This window comes from Carassius gibelio, chromosome B8 (genome assembly GCF_023724105.1).
Source record: "Carassius gibelio isolate Cgi1373 ecotype wild population from Czech Republic chromosome B8, carGib1.2-hapl.c, whole genome shotgun sequence".
Taxonomy (NCBI): Eukaryota; Metazoa; Chordata; class Actinopteri; order Cypriniformes; family Cyprinidae; genus Carassius; species Carassius gibelio.
The window spans coordinates 9,984,460-10,005,081 of NC_068403.1; the positions used below are offsets into that span (position 1 = coordinate 9,984,460).

General features: G+C 37.0%; 2 protein-coding genes across 5 annotated transcripts; one reads left to right on the forward strand and one right to left on the reverse strand.

Annotated features, from left to right (window-relative positions):
* Window positions 1-169: 169 nt before the first annotated feature.
* Window positions 170-8,096, reverse strand: acot11b (acyl-CoA thioesterase 11b). The gene is made up of 16 exons (XM_052563913.1): window positions 7,868-8,096; window positions 6,474-6,673; window positions 5,809-5,878; window positions 5,652-5,712; window positions 4,816-4,917; window positions 4,534-4,669; window positions 4,047-4,203; window positions 3,808-3,927; window positions 3,117-3,255; window positions 2,881-2,936; window positions 2,681-2,747; window positions 2,497-2,580; window positions 2,249-2,382; window positions 1,431-1,562; window positions 1,215-1,341; window positions 170-966 (listed from the first exon to the last, which is right to left on the reverse strand). The coding sequence occupies exons 2-16, from the start codon at window positions 6,661-6,663 to the stop codon at window positions 808-810; spliced, it is 1,734 nt and encodes a 577-aa protein (XP_052419873.1). The 5' UTR covers window positions 6,664-6,673; window positions 7,868-8,096; the 3' UTR covers window positions 170-807.
* A 613-nt stretch (window positions 8,097-8,709) lies between these two features.
* On the forward strand, window positions 8,710-20,358 carry ssbp3b (single stranded DNA binding protein 3b). Of its 4 annotated transcripts, none has more exons than XM_052563833.1 (17): window positions 8,745-8,936; window positions 9,586-9,658; window positions 9,812-9,873; window positions 10,148-10,232; window positions 12,740-12,829; window positions 14,791-14,862; window positions 15,054-15,113; window positions 15,233-15,293; window positions 15,385-15,508; window positions 16,077-16,125; window positions 16,226-16,261; window positions 16,369-16,423; window positions 16,624-16,688; window positions 16,861-16,933; window positions 17,021-17,049; window positions 18,322-18,420; window positions 18,766-20,358. In XM_052563833.1, exons 1-17 carry the CDS (start codon window positions 8,881-8,883, stop codon window positions 18,793-18,795), a joined length of 1,119 nt encoding a protein of 372 aa, XP_052419793.1. In that variant the 5' UTR covers window positions 8,745-8,880; the 3' UTR covers window positions 18,796-20,358. The 4 variants fall into 4 exon arrangements, with proteins under 4 accessions (XP_052419794.1, XP_052419793.1, XP_052419792.1 ...); XM_052563832.1 differs by having other exon boundaries at window positions 8,747-8,936; window positions 18,763-20,358; XM_052563834.1 differs by lacking the exon at window positions 14,791-14,862 and having other exon boundaries at window positions 8,710-8,936; window positions 18,763-20,358.
* The last annotated feature ends 264 nt before the right edge of the window (window positions 20,359-20,622 follow it).

Sequence of the window (20,622 nt, forward strand, 5' to 3'; positions counted from 1 at the left end):
GGGTTATTATTACACACTTTACATATTTAAGAAAGATTAACTGAATGGCATGTTTTAGCAGGAGAACTGATTCAAATATCAATATTCTTTGCTATGTTTCTCACCAGTTGTAGTATAACAGGAGGATCTTTAGCTTTTTATTGAATAAAGATGAGCTACACTAAATTGCTACATGTAACAGTATTTATTTAAAAAGGTCCTGTCCTACGAATCAGCAGTGTAAAAATCAAGGCATTGTTGTGGCCTGACATTAAATGGCAGAGTCTAACATCCGTCACTAACTAGACTGAAAGTCTATGCAAACGTGATTGTGCATGTCCCAGGAAGTACCACATATCGACCATGCCACCCATTTGAAGTTCATTCGTTTTATTTTGAGTCCTCTGAGTCATTGAGAATGACAACAGTGCAATATACTTGCTTAGTCTTCTGGAAGTGGCATCTGCAGAGAGTTTTACATTATTGCACATGACCCTAAATGTTTTTTTAACAACAAAAAAGCTAATGCCTTTTTCTAAATTTAAATACAAAACTGCCACAGGGGTGGCCTCCTAAGGTACTAATATGTGCCATTTAGAGGTAAATATGGTATAGTGACGTACCTTTTAGCTTTTGTATCATATTTCAGTCACAGCTCTGTGCCTTTATTTTCTGAAGAGTTTTACGTACTTAAAGTTCATGATCTTTATCTATACTAAACTCAAATGTGAATTTCTATGCTAACCTTAAATACCTGGACTATAACAATTTTTTATTTTAGCAACAAAATCAATTTCTGAAGAGCAACGATTGTTGAATTCAGCTTTCTCACAGGGTGGAGGTGGGCAGGCAAGCCAGGCTGTCTTTATTCTGCTCCAGAAAAGCGCTACATGAGGCAAAGGTGCAGTAGAAGCTGGAGGAAAGCCCAGCGATGTCCGTGGAGATATAGGGCAGCACGCCAGGAGTGGCCTGGTTGTAGTAAGAAATCTGAGAGAAATGCATACATAAGCATGTCACCAAACACACTTAACCTTCAGTACTTTAACACCTGCGTAGCAGCACCAGGGACTACTCTAAGCAGTTTCTAAACATGAGTTATAAACGGTGTTATTGGCTAAAGTACATGCACATTATTTCAGTTAAAGAGCTACATTTAAAGCTGTGTTAATTCTTGAACTCTGACTCATTCACTCGTTCAGTATAAGTGTCCATTAGGCTTTCTGTGTATTTATTACCTTAGTAAAAGAGTTTTCCTCTTCCCAGATACTAAACCCAGCACACAGCACCTCTCCTCTGTTGTAGTCTTGAGTGGGAGGGTATGCAGGCAGGGTCACAGAACGCAAGGCAATCAAATAAGGCTCTCTAAAAGTGACAAAGATGTAATAACTTATTTTGTTCTTTGGGAACACACAAGACACAATATAGAGATTTTGTTGGAGTTTAAGATTTACCCAGAATCACAAGGGCGCCTCCTGGAGGCCAGGAGGATGAAGTCCTGGACTTTGCCTCCTTTAGTCACAGAGGGGGTGACAACTCGGTAAATGGTGTCGTCTTCATTTGAGTCAGTTATCACTTCACACTCTCTGTATTAAGGCATGTTTATTATGGTTAATTATAATGCATCCTATGTTAAATCAAGTCATTTGAAACTGTGGCTGATCATTTTATTTTATCTGCCAGCCATTCTAGCAAACAGCCTGTAAAGATAAAAATAAAAAATACATTTGTAAAAGTAACATTTCCTTTAAATTTACACTGCAGCAAAAAGTGGACCAACAAGTGTTCATTTATACATTTTAATGTTAGAAGTAATAGGATTTAATGTTTTAGAGTCACCAAGGTTGCATTTATTTGCTCAAAAAATACAGTACAACAGCAATATTCTGAAATATTACAACTATAACTTTTCTTTTTAATTTGTTTTGAATATAATTAATCTTTGTGATGGCAGAGCTGAATTTATTCATGATCTTAAAAAAAATTCATTATAATATGCTGATTAGGTGCTCAAGAAACATACAATGTTTCTAATTATTATCAATTTTGAAAACAGGTGTACTACTTTTTATATACTTTTTAATATTTTTTTGTGGAAATTGTGACACTTTTGTTTAGGATTAATATAAATCCCAAAAGAACAGCATTTATTTGAAATAGGAAAAAAATCCTATAAACTCCAAAGTTTATATTTTAAACAGCCATTATATGTTTTTAAAATAGCTGTTAAATGTTCATGTATTTTTTGTTATATAAAATGCATTTGACATACTGGTAGTGGTGGTCCCATGCCTTCCTTCGCCTTAGATCAGACAGTAACAGAAAAACCTGCTCGGCCGCCACAGCCACGTGAGTCTCCACCTTAAAGCACAACATCTGGTTCTCCTCCAGGGTGTATAAACTCACCTGGGCACAATGTTTCAGCTCATTCATTTCCCTCAAGCATCTACAACATGTTTGACTGCTCATGCAATCTCAAAAAGACAAAATGGGTATTTGAAGTGTACAAAACTTATCCACCTTGTTCTTCTCTGAGGTTAAGACCCAGTTAGTCCTGGCAGCCAACATCTTCAGTGCCGAAACATTATTGTAACTGAGGTACATCTGCCAATACATTAAGACATGATTAGTCACATGGTCCAATAAAGCATGTTGAGTAAATCCATGGGTTTTATAGCTACTAGAACAGGTTATGGTAATATACCTGGTTACTTGGGTCCCAGGGAACCGACAGAGGAACCTCACTTTGTTTGCAGGATATTATGTACTTCCTGTAAGAAGAGAGCATACTCATGTGATCTAGTCTCCCATGCTGGTTTTAGAGCTGTAAAGTTAACTTTGAATATGACATGCAGCCAGAGCTTATAAATAAATATGGCATAACCTGTTCCTACAGAATCCTACCTGTCAAGGCGGATTTTCTTTCTGGCTATGGCTTCCTGAAAGCGTCTTTTACCATCCTGAAAAGACGGCATAATAAGATAATGATTTCTTATTGAAATAATAAGACACAGTTTTTATAACTCCGTATTAAACAAGCACTGCACATCCAGCATTCATTTTGTTTCCCCCTCTTGAACTCCATCAACAAGTTAAACTCTTGCACCATGTGAGGGATTCCAGGAATGTTACAGGCTCACCACAGGCTCGGGCCGTATCCTTGGCAACGTGCATGGCTTCCTGTCATTGTCCAAGACCTCAAAGGTCATGAAGGCGGTGTTGATGTGTCGCAGGGGCTCTCCACCCTGATAGGCCTCCGCACACACTCCCACCTCCATACTGGAATAGCACACACAAAATACCAGTTGTTCAGGTTGCTCAAAGATAAATCAGGCTTCTATGATTCATGGATGTAAGTGATACTGAACCATAGCTTTTACTGGTTTACTAATTTACGTATATACTATATTAAATCTGTTTTTAAATCCTTAGTCTACATAATGGTACTGATCCATAGCTTTTATAATCCAACAAAACAAATATGATCAACAAATCTAATATTAAATTTTATAAATATTATACATATTTTTTTACTTTATATATTTAAATATAACCGTTAAAAGTTTGGGTTCTGTCTCTTGCACTCACTCAGGCTGTTTTTAATTTAAATATATTTCTATATATGATGCAAAGCTGAATTTTCCAGTCTTTTTTGTGATTCTTTTATGAATTGAAAGATTTTTACTGCCAATGATCAAATGAATGTTTCCTTACAAAATAAAGTACCTTTTAAAATATTTTCTTTTCAAAAACCAAAATAACTAGACTCCTAACTTTTGAATGGTAAATATATACAGCCCCAGCCACAAATGTTTCTTGATATAGACGTACCTTTTCTTGAAAGCATTGTTTACAATTGCCTTCAACACCAGTCTGTCTCCAATGTGGGACGGCCCACGAAAGTGGAACATGTCTATGCTCCGCAGAGTTGGGTGAGCGTTACACAAACGACTAGAAGAAAATGCATTTAGAGTATGATGCACCGAAACACCAACGGTTTCCTTGCGTATGCATTTAAATATATATTTTTTATCATCAGATTTGACTGTAGTATAATAGTGACTGTACACCTGGCAGAGATTGTGGCTACATTCTCCATCCAGGCCATGATTTGTCCACCAAACGTGCTGACCTGGTGATTAGCATGGGGCGGGAGCACCAGCTCGACGCTTTCTACTCGAGTCTGCTCCGCAGGCACAGCATCCTGGTAATCTAAACACTCACTCACTGACAAACAGATAGAGCACCACTTATCAGAGCTACTGCATCTCCCAGTCTATTTATTCTACACACTTCAAACCATGTGACCCTTTGTAAGTGAATGGTGAAGGTTTACTGAACACACACACACTCACACACACATATATATGTATATACCCTTAAATGAATGTTGGCGGCATGTTTATGAAGAGACACCAAACAAACCCAATGACACCTTCAATCAAAACTCAACTTCTGATTCTTGACTCATTTCCTGTGTTCCTGAGACCTCTCTTCAAAGTCTTGCAAGTAAACAAACACACCTGGAGAAAGTGAGTGAGCAGCATCTCTGCTCACCTGTCTGAGAGCAGCAGCTGCTGAGGAGATCGTTAATTATCTCTGCATGGATCAGTCTCATCCTCCTGCGCTCGGCTGCGATGCTGTACTCCATCTGCTCTGCCTGCGTGCATGGAATCACCTGCTTCAGCTGTACCTGAGCAAACCCAAGCACTGCGCTGATCAATCGCAACTCTAACAAGACCTGGACCAAATCCAAGATTTTCACAGATCTGATTCAAGGGTTTGAAAACTTGTGGCTGAAATTGTTCAGATTTAGTTCGATGTGATGCTTTTTTTTACCTTTCCTGCTTCGGTACGTCGGGCCACAAAGGTGGCGAAAGCATTGCAGACCTTCCACTGTCTGTCACTGAAGAGATCTTCACAGCTCACTAAAATCCCCACCTGAGACAGAGACCCACGTCACCCGCCGTACTTCATTTAGAAGAAGCTTTTATCCAAAGCAGCTTATAAATGAGGAACATTGCAATTTAAAAGGTTCATTTGCAGCATACCCCTATGCAAAGAAAATATATTTCCTTATATTTTAACAATGAATATTTTAAATTATATATTGTATATTGAAAATATACAGAAAAATATTTTGTGGAATTAAGGAATTACCACTTTTCATAATTTGAAACATACAGTATGTGACAGTATATTTACTTTTATATTGTAATGTAATTTTATATTCAATAATACATTTCATAATATATAGGTGTATGTGTGATAAAATACGGTACTGTGTGTGTGTGTGTGGAATATGAAATTATGAATATGTGTTCAGCACATGATAGAGATTTTAATTAATTAAGTGTTTTAATGTTATTAGGCTGACATGTTAAAACGTAGTGCAGTTTTTATATTTATCAATATGTAGTCATACATTAGCTTATTGAAAAATATAAGCCCTAGTTTCCCAGTTATGGAACTAGATTATTATATCACATTACATTTTTAGTATATCCCCATAAGACACAAGTTAAAGAAAGTAAGATGCAGAAACATGTTTTTCAATGATTAGTCAATAACTAAAATTCAGTATGTTAATAATACCAGGAGATGTTTAATTTCACATGATAAAATTGTTTGTGTTCACTAATTTCGTCTAAATAGTAGAAGATATTCCCACAAACCTCCATGCTGGATGTGAAGGCTCTGTTGACTTTGGCTGTAATGTTTACAACCTGTCCAACCCTGCATGAAGACACATTTTTTTTATACAGTATATATATAATAAACAAAAACCTTTTGTTTCAATTCAAAATAACTAGTTCCTGTATGTCTTGTTACCCTATGGTGGTTTCAAAGTGAATGTCATCCACTGAAGCTGTGATGCAGGAGCAGCCAGCATGTCTCTCAGCTAGAAACAAGAGAGCAAATATTGATAATTAATAAATGTTTACACCCACAGCAAGCATTTAAGCAGGTTCACCTGAAATGCAAACACTCAAATATGTAATCCTGAAGGATGAAAAAAAAAGTCCATGCTACAGAACGAAGTGAAAAACAAACAGGCCTGCACAGCTTATTTTAAGACACATCGAGGGACGCATGTAAAGCTGTTACCGACCACCATCTGTGTTCTTCACAGTGCTACAAAGGTTTAGCCACATTCTCAGTTGAAATGCTTTTGCCTTTCATCAGTTAAACATGATTAAAAATCATTCCAACTGCTATTAAACTTTCTCAGCAGCCTGTTACTCTGTTTATTCACAGAACGAGGATGGAAATCACAGTCCAAACTGCACAGACTCCTCCATCTGCGATGTCTAATGACACTTAGTACAAGCATATGGTGTGGAGGTGTTTACGAATAGTGATTCAGCGTGAAATCAAATCACCTAAAAGAGTAGGCCTATTCTTTCGTTTTTAACTTAGCTGAAAGTAGTTTTACTAGATCATTGGCAGGGTAAAAAATCAAGTCAAATCAAATAATGGTTTCATTTGAAACAGACCAGACAGGCAGGCAGTGGAGTCCATCCACTTGAGCAGCTGCCCAGCACTGAGTTCTCCACAGTAGTTTGCATGGCAGGGGAGGACTATCTGGCTCATCTTTACTTCAGTTTGGTTCCTGTACATCTCTCCATTTTCCAGAATAAACATGGGCTCTTCCAGCGGCATGGGATCCCTGGGCTCATTTGCCATGACTAGGGCTCTGTTGGAACAAATTACATGTTAAGATGTTTATTTGTGTGCATATTTGGTGCCGATTAGCATTTGTAAGAGCATTAGGATAGAATATCACTGTCTTGAAAGATATCAGGAAGGTCAGGACATTTAGCTTTTAGATCATATTCTCTTATAAGTGGTTTTGTATAAAAATGTGCATGAATATCATGATAGGCAGACTTAACTGTCGTCATCTTCACAGGACTCAACACAAGCGCTCATGTTTGTTTTCAAATGCATGTTATAACTACAGTGAGCATTTTGCTTGTTTTCATAAGCCACAGAAATCTCCAGTCAGTCCACCAATTCAGTTCAGTTCAACACATGCTACAGTTTTATAATCCAAGAAAATACCTTTTGGAATTACTGTGCTGCAGAGCCTAAGAGATTATAGGTCTACTGTATGAATAAAAATAATTGTGTAAATTAAATAAAAATCATAAGATAATTTAATACATCAAGAATAATTATTGGATGGATCATCCAAACTGTGTGAATTGCAAAAAATTCTAGTTTATAGCTGCAACCTGCCAGATTATATACAGAACAAAGCCTTTTTTGTCTGTTAAAACGACGTGCCATAGCAAATAATATGCTTAACTCCTTTCTGTTTATCATTAGAATAAGCCTGTGGACAGTCAAAATAGTTCAGCTATTAAGAGACATGTAAGAAAATATCACAGCTCATTCCATTATAGCTGTCCAGATGGAATTTACTATTGAAAGCATACAAATTTAACCTTCATATCAAATAATCAGTGTGCTGTTATGCATGATCAAAGCGCAATAGCCTACGAGAAACTGTTATGTGTCAAACAAACGACCTCCAAAAGAAAGTGGACCTGAAGTAGGCTAGTACTGTAACCTGTTGTTGACTGACATCATTCTACTCATTCATATTCATATATTATGTTCAATGTGTGCTGCAGACAAGTTATGAAAGCTACGTAAAGTTATTAAAACCTATGCATACTAATATATATTTTTCTAATAAAAGGAAAAAATACATAAAAGATAGTAGGATGAGATCTCACAAGAACATTACGTTGCATGCTGCTGATTTTATGCAAAACAAATGATTATGTTTCCAAAGTTTGCGTAACAGGTTTGGTATTCTGCATTCCAAGTGCAAAATACTACTTGGGCAGGCTGGTAATGACAAAAAAGTAAGCAAACTTACATGAATAGATGTCAAACCACTTTCATTTGCACGAAGAAAGAAACAATGTCTGCGTTACGTCTGAAACTTTGCAAGATGTATCAAAATAATAAACAGACATATTCCCGATCATACAAAGTGTCCACACTGCGCTCGACTGTTCACAGAAGCCCTATAGAGTTACAGAGCCGCCCGGAAACGTTTTAAGGTAGACTGACACAGGATCAACCTTATGGAATAAGTCTGAAATATGCTAACAATGTTTCAATATTATAGAAAAATATTAAGAAACAAAAAAGAATCTACGTGTAGGGTTTTAATCGTTTCGTTAATTTAAGAATTTGCTTAACAAAACCCTTAACAAACAAGGAGCCATTTTTTTTTATTTTTAACATATGTATTATTACTTTTAAAGTATCTTAATTTATTGCAAAGAGTGCAGATGTGATTACTCGCAGATGAAAAGTGCATTCTATATAAATAACTGAAAAGGTAAACTGAACGGAAATAAATAAAATATGTCTAATGGTGTGTTTTACGTTACAGTTGTTATTATTATTATTATTATTATTTTGATACCCTATTTCAATAATTTTAATAAGACATAATAATAGACTGCCTATCAGTAAATGATTCAGCTTTATTTCTTGTTTTTATTGCGATTTCTCACAATTTTACTGTCATACTATGTAACGCATTAAGACAACATACTAAACAAATGCAGGACTAATAAATGTGTAGCGCTTAATGCAACCCATCTTTAAAGAATCACAGGAAATTGGAGAAAGGAACTATTTGGTCACCGAGCTTACGTCACTGCAGGGCACACGCAAGAGAAATTGCGCCCTGCCATTGGTCACTTGCTCTTGTCAATCAAACAACACCATTCCACCCCCGCCCCCAGTGGTCAAGGTTGGTTGAGAAGGCGTCACTGTGTTTAGTTTGTGCAGTCGAACCTGGAGCAGTGACAGATGAATTGTCGAAAATAGAGGAAAAGGGAACGCGGGCGACTCTCCCGTGCACACACAAAAAACATGTTTCCTAAAGGCAAAAGCTCCGTCGTGCCATCGGATGGTCAAGCTCGGGAAAAGTAAGGTCTTTTGAACATCGGCCGTCGTGCGTGTGTTATTGTGTTGGATGTAGCCTATTGTTAGGGCAGTATAGGCTCGGCTGCATATGGAGCGTATGCTGCTGCTATAGGCTTGTCGTGAGAGCGTTGAATCGAAAGTGCCCAGCCGTGCGCCATTCTAGGGTCCCCCATGGCACAGAGCTTTCGCCTCTTGTGATGTGATCCAGAATAAAAACCGTGCCTTTTTAAATCACCTACGTTTTAATGCAGCCATTTGAAATAGTTTGTGCATGCGGGACGGGCGCTTCAGTGTTCCTTGTTTCATTTAGCCTCAGACGCCAGTCTTGGAGGGGAGTGGGTCCCGTCTTTTGTTTAGTTTTTTAAGCATTTTGTATGTTTTTGAGATGCATCCTTGCTCAGTGGGGGTTTATGAATAATAATAAAATATAAATAAATTAAATATTAAAAATCTGTATTTTTTGCTTAATATAATGAGTATTTTCTTTGGATAACACATTCATTTTAATTATAGACACTGTTTAAGTGTAAACCAGTGAGGAGTGTGTTAAAGTACTGATTTTTTGAATTTGTCCTCACCAAACATATTATGCCTTTTTTATTAATTGTTGCTTTATTAATGTAATATTGTTTTCTCTCTGTTTTATTGCAGGTTAGCTTTGTATGTTTATGAGTATCTGTTACACATTGGTGCTCAGAAGTCAGCACAGACTTTCCTGTCAGAAGTAAGGATCCCAATCTCAGTGGAGGACCATACTTTAGTTTTTTTTTTACAAACACACATTTGCAAACATTACAATTGGAAATGTATTTCAGGCCTGTGCACTCACAGACTGCCTTTTTATTAAAATATTTGATCATTTTCTGGTCCATTTTAGATCCGATGGGAAAAGAACATCACGCTGGGAGACCCTCCTGGGTTCCTGCATTCCTGGTGGTGGTGAGTGTTTTGAGTGTATTTTGTCTTTTTATAATATTAAAAGGAATAGTTGACACATTTTTGTGTTAAAATCTTTTACCACACACAGCTCTTAAATTGTATGGTTTATTGTTACTGGAATGAAAACTTACCAACAAAAATGTTTTTTGTTTATTCCATTGAAGCGAAAGTTGTAGAGGTTTAAAATGACACGAAAATGAGTAAATGATCCTATAATTTTTTGCACAAACCATGGGCATATGCAGGCTTATTTGACCACTTTTTCTTTACCCAGTGTCTTTTGGGACCTCTACTGTGCAGCTCCTGAGAGGAGAGACACATGCGAACATTCAAGCGAGGCCAAGGCTTTCCATGACTATGTGAGTACAGAAAAGCACAGAGTGTTTCCATAATGTATGCAGATTAAGGACAAAATTGCATTTCATGTTCCTGTGAATCTTTCAGACTCTGGAAGAGTCTCTGTGTTTTATAATAAGGAAGTGTATACCTGTTGTGTGTGAAGGATGTAGTGATCAACCCTACAATAGCAATGATGTCAGCAGGCTTTTCAATGGAATCATCGCTGTTTCTATACAAAGATGGTATGTGTCTCGGATGATCAGATTTGTAATGTAAATGATGTTCGGCTGATTGGAAATCAAAGTCTGCATCTTCACAAAGATTGATGGCAGGACAGCTCTTACTAATTGATAAATATTTCAAAATTGTGTTAAGTTTTAACAAGTGACCAAAGACCACAAAACCATTCAAAAAGGTAATATAAATAAATAAAGAGAGAGAGAGATTTACACATAATATGAAAGCTGAATAAATTAGCATTCCATTGATTTATGGTTTGTTAGGATAGGACAATATTTGGAATCTGAAGGGTGCAAAAAATCATAAAAAATTGAGAAATTGTTTAAGTTGTCCAAATTAAGTTCTTTAACAATTCATGTGACTAATAAAAAAAATTATTTTGATATATTTATTGGACATTCACAAAATATCTTCATGGAACATGATCTTTTATTTAATATCCTTATGATTTCTGGCATAAAAGAAAAATGTATCTCAATCTCATTTCTATGCATTTTCCCAACAGCTTGTATAGGAATGATGCAACTCTTAGGCCAAAGAGTTCTCCAGTTTTAGCTTCTTACCAGTTATACATGGCCGTTGATGTCTAGCCGCAAGCTTTAGTGAGGGGCCACAGGTCAGAGGTCATATGCAGCAAGTCTAAAACTCAACCCCTTCTCTGTCTAGACATCCTAATCTGAAAGGATGCTGCCATACAGGGATACATGAAACATTATCTGCTATGCGAACATTAGCCGCATGTTCAGCATGGCTGGATCTTCAGGAGTGTTAATAGGGCATTATGTTTTGTGATCATCGCAGTCTCCTGCTTTTTGTGCCCAACTGTGGTCGGGACCGTGGTGTTGGGTCAGGTCTGTGCTCTCTTATTCTCCAGAGGGTGGGGGAGGAGGCTGCGCCCTCTTTAAACAGTGGCCATGTTGTCTTCATGCTGTGTCAGGGGAAACACTCCCCCTCGGGCTGCGGTGGGGATGGAGAGTGATTGATGGCTGTCATGGAGCCTGTCGGTAGGCAGATTGAAAAGGAGGGAAGAGACAGATGGAACGAGGAGCATGGAAGCAAACTTGGAGAGTGAGGGATGGATGAGCTGTGTGGAGCAGGACTGTGTTGGATTTGTTTTATACTTTCAGGACATTTTGGTGATATAATGATGTTAGATTTCCAAAGGAGGGCTATCACCAGGGTAGGGCCAACAGGAACATTTCCCTGGCTAAACTTGAAGGATTTTCCTTGGTTATTAAAAATTGTAGCTAATCCTAAGGTGACATGAAATGACGATCCGGTCTTTTTAACTTAAGTAATATGATTTTCCAAGTGAAACAAGATGCTCAGCAAGAGGAGGAAGGGTGAAAATTGATTTATCCATTTCCATGGATTGCTTACTTTTCGAAACAGGAAATGACAGCCTTGGTGATGTCATCCAAAATAGAAAAGTCATTTTGGAAATGGATCAAGTCATTGAATTTTACTACAAACTTTAGTTTTCTTTGGAATAACACGCAATGCAGTGCTATTTATTAATATTTTGAATTGGCGTTCCATTTTTCAGTTTTATTTTAATTTAAGTTTTGGTATTTTTGTTATGTGCGTTTGAATTCTTTATAAGTAAAAACTATTCCTCTTTAGAAAACATTTACATATTGAAATTATATTTACAATTTAATATAATGTAATTTTTATATTTTATTTGAGCTTTTTCAATTAGCAAAGACCAAAAAATATATATTTTGTGTCTATTAAGAATGTGATTAGGATCTATCTTTATATCGATTTTTTTAAAATAAAAGGTCCTCTTGGCCCTTTAACTGTGAACTTGAATAGTCTGAATGAAAAGCGTAGCTGCTTCATTGTTGTGGATCAGTCTCAGTCTGACTCTTCCTATTGGCCGGTTCTGATCTGTGTTGTTCCATCAGGGTCAGCTGCTCCTCTTTCTTTCTACCTCCTTCCTGTGGTATTTCACAGTGCTCTCTGAAAAGCCTAGCTCGGTTAACTCAGGCTGAAGTGTGACAGGCAGCAGACCACACTGTGCTTTTTCCACTGCCATTTTATGCATGATCAAATCCCTGTTGTGCTCTGAAACCTAGTTCTTTCCTCTTGGTTTTGTAGACCTTAAAATTGGATTTTACACCAGTCAGTTGTGGCTTTGCCATTGGCTTAATTGCTTGCTGTTAGAGCACAGATTTATGAGTGCTAGAATGAATTAAGATGCATTTTCTACTAGCAGAATAACCCCCCCCCCCCCCACCCCCATGTACTGTGTCCTGATGTTTTTTTTTTCTTAATGATTTAGAGTGCCGCTGCAGCCCCCAGTCCTGTTCTTGGGAACATGCCACCAGGAGATGGCATGCCAGGTGGACCCATGCCCCCTGGATTCTTCCAGGTTAGATCATCACCCTCTTTCTAAACCTCATGTCTTGTGAGATATTTTTAAGATGTCACTGATCCAAATCCTGCACAGACTATTAGTCAAACTGAATTAATGTTTCTCATGATTTTAAAAAGCTGTTATACAAATGTATTATTATTACATGTATGTGTATATATTAGGCCTGTCATCTTCTAAGGTTTTTGTGGTTGACTAGTAGTCGTTCATTTTAAGCATTAGTGGATTAGTAGCACATTTATTAATAAACAAAGCAACCATATACATGTATCAACAACTTGGAAAACACTTTCAATATAAGCACAGTACACGCATAAAACATGCCACAGCGCTCTAGCAGAAGTAATATGATTGTGTCAGGGAAAAACAGTAAGGAGGCTGCATTAACATTTTAATAATTCACTGATAAAGTGCTTTCTAAGTTTCCGTTTAAGAGATGAAGTCGGCGACACGGACTCGTCATCTCTTCAATAGTAGATGCAACTGTATGTTTCTTATGGATTAGATGATCTGAGAATATATATTTTTTTTTCATTTGAATTGGTTCATTTGAAAGTAGAGATTTCACTCTCTGTAGATATATTATTTTATGTCTTCGTTAAATATATACATGGAGTTTCATGCTCAAGTTCACAGAGGCTGAGATGGCAGAAAGCGCATCCTTTTTGCTTTCATTATTTTACAAAAGCACATTTTGTTGTTATTGTGAGTGCGCACAAATAAATGTAGAGTCTTTACAGTTTTTAAAGATTTATTTCTCTTATCTGTATGACCAAAATGACAGAGTATTTTAGGAATATGTGAATGCACCGGAGCCTACATCTGTGCTGCTGTGGACGCTAATAATTAGCTTCCACACTCCACACAGACACTTGAACAGCACACATTTCTCAAGGTTGACATTAGATTGAGCGGCCATGTAAAGCTGCTAATACTAACATATTTCAGATAAGCCATATTTGTGGTGGATAAATGATGGGCGAGTGTTTCGATGTCCAGTCCGATGTACGGTATTACCATAGACCAGCTCTTAATGATCTGTGAGCCTTAAGCGACTTATAAAATTTTAGTCAACCAAGCCTCTTCTGGTCGATTAACAATTAGTTGACTATTATGGGGCAGCCTTATTATATATAGCTTTTAAATATATTTAGTTTTTGACAATTGTTTTTATTTCTATGCAAATTAAGTTTAAGCATGCACTTTTCCTATAAAAAATATGTAAAAAAAAAAATGTCATGACTATTTAGGTATAATTACATATTGTATAAAGAAAAAAGATGTATTTGTAGATTTTCTTTTATTTACATCGATTTCAGTTTTTAAAAAAAGGAAATAATTATACTTTGAATATTGATATTTTAATAATAATAATGACTTGATATTATAAAATTATTTCCATTTCAATATGTATATGTAGCTTTAGATTTTAATATTTATAAGTATATAAATAAATCAATTTATATCTATATAAGAAATATATACATGAATCTCTGAATGGGAACATGTGCAGAGATTCATATTGAAAGGTTTGACTAATAATGAAAATTATTTTGTTAAAAAATAAAAAAAAAAGTAAATTGAATTATTATAAATAAAGTGATTTTAGTAAAAACAGGGAATGATGGGGTAGCTCTCACTACTCAGTGTTGGGTCCAGTATTATCTTTCTTTATTTAAATTCTGTTGAATTCTTCAAAAATGTTTAATTTGTTTGCCCATTGATTCATTTGTTTAATTTGTCCAAGTGCTTTGCTCTTTCAGGGTGAGTTTATCTGTACAGCCACCAGTCACTTACGATTCTCAGTGCGTTCTTTGGTGTTCTCTCCCCAGCTCTTTTAATAACTTTCTCTTTTTTTCTTTCTCGTCTCTCCATTGCCCTTTTTATCACTTGCTACCTTTCCTTTGCTTGGTCTCTGGATCCTGCTCTCCTCTCATGTGGTCTCTTCACTTTCTTAGGGCCCTCCCGGCTCCCAGGCCTCCCCTCACGCTCCTCCTCCCCCTAACAGCATGATGGGACCCCACGGCCAGGTAGCAGCTCCTGTCTATTCACGGGCTATTTCTTTTGACTGATTCTGCCCTCTGTATAGTTTCTCTCTCGCCGTCTTCCTGTTAGCCTGCTCTGCTGAGCTGTGGTTCCCCTGTGTTCTCCGACACATCTTCTTTAGATTCAGGAAGAATGTCATTGTTAGAGTTTTCTGACAAGTTGATTTGTGTTGCAGCCTTTCATGTCACCTCGCTTTGGTGGGGGACCAAGACCCCCCATCAGGATGGGCAACCAGGTAAGTTAGTTCATCAATGTGGTCTTGATGTCAGTTTTGTAGCTTCAATTAAAATGTCCAATAAAAAAGGCATTAATAAAAATAGATGTTAAAATTAAATTTGTACAACACTTTCCCAGCCCCCAGGTGGAGTTCCAGCTGCCCAGCCAATGCTCCCAAACATGGATCCCAGACTACAGGGTGAGCATGAGTTAGGAGTATATCTAAATTAACATATTTTAAAGCTGCAGATGACCTAAACTGATTTGACTTCTCCTTTCGCCATCTCAAGGGCCGATGCAGAGGATGAATGTTCCTAGAGGAATGGGTCCCATGGGTCCCGGCCCCCAGAGTTTTGGAGGAGGAATGAGACCACCACACAATTCAATGGGCCCTGGCATGCCAGGAGTGAACATGTAAGACCTTTTGTGACAATAGTGTTTGGGGTTATGAAGAATTCAATCAAATTATATGTTTTTATTCAACAATGACACATTAAATCGATCCGGAATTTGAGTAAAGACATTTATAATGTTACAGAAGATTTTCTTTCCAATAAATGCTCTTTTTTTTTTTATTCATCAAAAAATCCTAATGAATGTATCAAAATAATTAACAGCACAACTGATTTGTTGCATTGATAATTTATCAAGCAATGCATTTGCATATTAAATTGATTTCTGAAGGATCATGGGACTCTGAAGACTGGCGTAATGGCTGCTGAAAATTCAGCTTTGACATCACTGGAGCAAATTACATTTAAAAATAACTTTTCTGTTGTAATATTTTAGGTTGTAATAATATTTCTTAATATTTCTTTTTTGTGTGTGTTTTTTCTTTTTAAATAAAAAAAAGCAGCCTTGGTGAGCATAAGAGACTTCTTAAAAATCTTACCAACTCCATATTTTTGAACAGTAGTTAATGATGTTAATGACTGATTAAATGGAAACTGAATACTAATCCACGTTATTTTGTGTTTTGTAGGGGTCCTGGAAATGGCAGACCACCGTGGCCAAATCCAAATGCCAACAATGTAATTATTCTAAATTTAAGTATTTTATTACAGTAATTACATGTATTTTTTATTATAGAATACTACATTCCCAAACATAATTCTGTTTGTTTTGGTTTAGATGCCATATTCATCACCATCTCCTGGTGCTTACGGGGTAAAAAAAAAAAAAAAGTTCCTCATTGACTGCACATTTTATTACTATAATAATTCATAAAGACCTTGCAGTATAACTTTGAAGCTGTAATACATTTGTTTCTCCAGGGTCCACAAGGAGGGGGGCCTCCAGGAACACCTGGAATTGTTCCTAGTCCTGCAGGTCTGTTTGCCACACATTCAGTTCAGAAAACACAAAGTAATTCAGCTGAGTCTTTCATAATCTTCTCTATTGAATTTAGTTTAACTCTGATTTCCATAGATGTCCGAATTACCCCAGGCTTTGCCTAAAGCAGGATAATGATTGTTAAACTGATCATGGAGAGATTTCCTTCCCAATAATGAAATATTTCTCATCCTCAGACTCCAACAACTCCAGTGAAAACCTGTACACCATGATCAACTCAGGAGGTGGAGGTCGCAACAGTGTAAGAGACAGACCTGCTGACTCATTTCTCAGAGGCACACCATTCAGAAACTGCTAAGTGTAGTACATTAGCGCAGAAGAAAAGTGCCCTTGGCTGTGTTCATGTTACCCTTTTTCATCATTACTGTCTGATGGCAGAACATGTCAGTTTGTTTTCTGTTTGTTTTTTTCAGTTTCCCATAGGCCCAGGCTCTGAGGGCCCCCTAGGGGCCATGGCAGGAATGGACCCGATGCATATGAACGGAGGTAATGCTAATGTAAAAGCACATGGTTATATTTAAAATAAAAACATTCCTATTTGAAAACATTTTTTTTTATCTTGTGCCTTTATAGGTTCAGGAGACCTGGATGGACTTCCAAAGGTGATTTATAATCTTTCTAATAGTATTTAAAGACCGCCAATATTATATTTGGTTGAAGTCAAAATTAGATGTATTTTAAGAATATTTAAAAGAATGATTCAGGAGTGGGTCCTAAAACATGGAAATGAGTTAGCATTTTTGCACTTCTGGTTCCATCTTCCTGAAGACACAGTGTTTTTGGTTAAATGCCTGAAATGAGATCTGTGGTGAACACACACCTACGATAATTTTCATGTTTGATTCATTAGCTATGTTTCCTTTTAAAGATTCAAATTAAACTTCAGCACAAAATTGTGAATAAATCACCGTATTCATCCAGAGTAAAAAAAACTAAACAAAATCGGCACTAAATATCACCAAGAAAACTAGGAGAAGCCACTGAATATAATCTTTTATATGACAATTCTTTTATTGATAAAATTACTTGCGCCTCAGAGTGAGCAGACGAAACACAATAAATGCAGTCGTTCCTTTTGGAGGTGAATGAAAGCTGTTTTGGGATGCAGTCGTGTAAGACAATTATACAAAAATAATTTGACGACAGTCTGCTCAGGCATTTCAGAATGACCATAACAACATATAGATGCTGTGAAAGAGATTGGTCAGTTGCGCATGGAGGAATTTATTTCTTATCAGGAAAAAATGTTTATCCTACTCGAATGTGTGCATCTTAGGGTTTCCATCCATTGTATTTTTCTTTAAATGCAATATTCCAAAATGTGCATAAGAATAGGTGGATGGAAACATATCTATTGACATTAAACACAGCAGCAATACTCCAGGCAAGGTTTTTTTTTTTTTTTTTAATGCAGTTGGTAACAAGTGACTAAATGGGACTACACTATTTTGATTTTATTTTTTTATTTTTTTACTCACACGCTTACAAACTATTCTAACTCAAATTTGTAGATTTTAAAATAAGATCGAAAGAGTTTTCCAAAACCTAGTGATGTTGATGCTGAAGTCATGCTTTGATGAAGTTCGTTTACAGACGAACTTTTAGCTTTTTACCATTAACTTATTGTATTTAGGTTTCAAATGTTGTGTTCATATATGAAGATTATCATGAAAAGAAACATACAGAGAGAATCATAAATATAGACACACCGCTTATTTTCTGCAAATCCTATTGGAGCTAGGGTGATGCTTCCTGAACTTCCTGACTGGTCAAAAATAAATCATTAAATATGTCATCTCTGCAGCACTCTTATTCACTGCTTATTCACATCTTATATGAGAACTTTCCATCTAAGTTTCACATCTCTTCATCAGAATTCTCCTAACAACATGAGTGGCATGAGCAATCCACCCGGGACCCCTAGAGATGAAGATGTAGGAGGCAGCTACCTTCACTCCTTCCAGAATGAGAATGTAAGATTCATTAACTTTTACATCCCTTTATGTTATATATTAAAACAGGGTTTCCCAAACTGGGAGTTAAATCAAATCAACTTAATCAAATTTTAACTTCAAATCGTAGTCTCACATCTGTACTTCAAGGAAATATTTTTTGGCTGACAAATCAAGTTTGGGGATTTATAGCCATTTTGAAACTGCTAGCTAGCGATGTAGCTTAATAATGTGCAATTACGAGGCACAGCTCTAAAAAAAAAAAAATGGTGTGCTGGAACAATGCAACCAAATTGGTGTAAAGCGAGTTTGTACTTTTCTTGTAGAGTGTACTAACTTGTTTGTTTGTTTCTGTCTTTACAGCAGTACTCTCCTTCCATGACCATGAGCGTCTGATGCCGGTCTGTCTGCTCCGTTCTGGAAACTCACAGTTGGCCATCGATGACATAGACAGAGTACATGTACAGGAAATGGAATTGGGTGGGACTGCCCTGCATCTTCACAAGTGGTCTCATGCAATATCAAAAAGATTTTTGTTGTTACTACTTTTCTTTTTCTTTTTTAAATGGCTAGCAAACCTTTTCTCCTCTATTAAGATCGGAAGATCTAAACGTGACTCAGTGCTCCTGGATTTTTAGTTTTCTTGTTCCTCTCAGAGGCCATCTCTCATTAAGAAGAAAAGTATGGTTACTGCTGACATAGTCGCTGGATGTGTGTACATTTTGTGCCGAAGAGGAATAATCGCAGTTCGCTCTCTCTCTCTTTCTCAAAATCCGACATCCACGTCCAACTTCAGCATGGTTTACACGTACGAAACTTCCTCCGACCTTTTGACACTGAACTCTCATACGTGGCCTTGAATTCTGTGAATATTTTATTGCCTTTCAATGACCTGTTTTTATTTTTCTCCAGCGAAACGCATCAAGTGGTGAGAGAATTCGGTCTTTTCTGAACGGGGAAAGACTCCCAGTTGTATTTTACTTGTACACTGTCATTTTTGTCTTCAAGCATTATAAGCAGCTGCTTTTAAGGAATAACTGCATTGACTGGTCCTGTCGTGAAGAGGACTTTTTTTGTTTTCTGCACTGATTTCAAGTTCTTTTATTTTTCTGAAATGTAACTGCTGTCTCAATCTTTGGTGAAGACCGAATGATACGCTGATCCTCTCAGATGCTGACCCTGACAAACATACTACCTATGAGACCTTCTCGGAGCTCCTCAGGCGGGTGACTGGATTGCGTGTTTGGATGGGTATCCCTGCATAATTTTCGGCCGTTGTTGGGTTTAATTATGTCTTGATGAATTTGTGGTGGTTAAAGATAAACCATATCATGTTTTCTTTTTTATATATATGTCATTCCCTCCCATGTGCCTCTTGTTTTAGCTCTAAAATGGTTTGATGTTGGTTTAAAGGCATCCTCCTGTTAGGATATTGCTTTTGTAAGCCAGACTCTAGTGTGTTTGGATTCGTTTTGTATTAGGTTTCATTTGAGCGACATCAGACAAAGTCATACTACAGTTAGGGTGGTATCATCTTCTATTTATACAGACACTTGGACATTTGTTTTACATTTTAGTAGTGGTTTTGCACTGCTTTTGTTAGCTTGTGAATCATTCTTTTAACTGTGGGCTGAATAGGCTTGTTTCTATATTGACTACTAAATTATTTGACTCCTCTGAGGATCTTTGTCTTATGTTTTTCAGTCATTTATACTAATTCAAGCAGGAAAGCAGCGTTTCAGCCAGTTTCCAGCAAATCACTTTTTAAGAGAAAAGGGAAAGCTCAATGTGAAATGATTTAAACTTTGGAAAGTGATGTGAAGCTGTTGATGTTCCCTGACTTCTGTAGGGTAGCATCTCCCCAGAGGGCCAAGATCCAGCCATTTGATTTCCATGTAAATCATTCTCTTTGAATCAGTGAACCAGTTTCGATGTAATATAAAGTTGTTCCCAAATTGTCTCAAGCCTCTGTCTGTTTTCACTCATGGCACAATGCATGTAATGTTTTTAGTAGGCAGAGCGTGTCGTAAGAATCCATTGACAAAGCTCTTCGCTCTCCTCCTCTGCGAAACATCCAGCAGGATCATAGTGGACACGGCTCAAACGGGCTACAAGAGTGTCATGCACAACCTGCGAGGCACAAGTGATTCATAAGAGCTCTACAGTTTTGCCCAACCAACTGGCACTTAAACTCTACAAACCAGTGATCGTCCTTGAGTCTTT

Excerpts from the sequence above, each read along its gene's own strand:
- acot11b (XM_052563913.1), bottom strand. The coding sequence starts at position 6,663 with ATGGCAAATGAGCCCAGGGATCCCATGCCGCTGGAAGAGCCCATGTTT. Across the intron at positions 4,918-5,651 it reads CCTTCACATCCAGCATGGAG|GTGGGGATTTTAGTGAGCTG; the intron begins GTTTGTGGGAAT and ends TCTCTGTCTCAG. Across the intron at positions 1,563-2,248 it reads GCATGGGACCACCACTACCA|AGAGTGTGAAGTGATAACTG; the intron begins GTATGTCAAATG and ends GCCTTAATACAG.
- ssbp3b (XM_052563832.1), top strand. The coding sequence starts at position 8,881 with ATGTTTCCTAAAGGCAAAAGCTCCGTCGTGCCATCGGATGGTCAAGCT. Across the intron at positions 9,874-10,147 it reads TTCCTGCATTCCTGGTGGTG|TGTCTTTTGGGACCTCTACT; the intron begins GTGAGTGTTTTG and ends TTCTTTACCCAG. Across the intron at positions 15,294-15,384 it reads CATGGATCCCAGACTACAGG|GGCCGATGCAGAGGATGAAT; the intron begins GTGAGCATGAGT and ends CGCCATCTCAAG.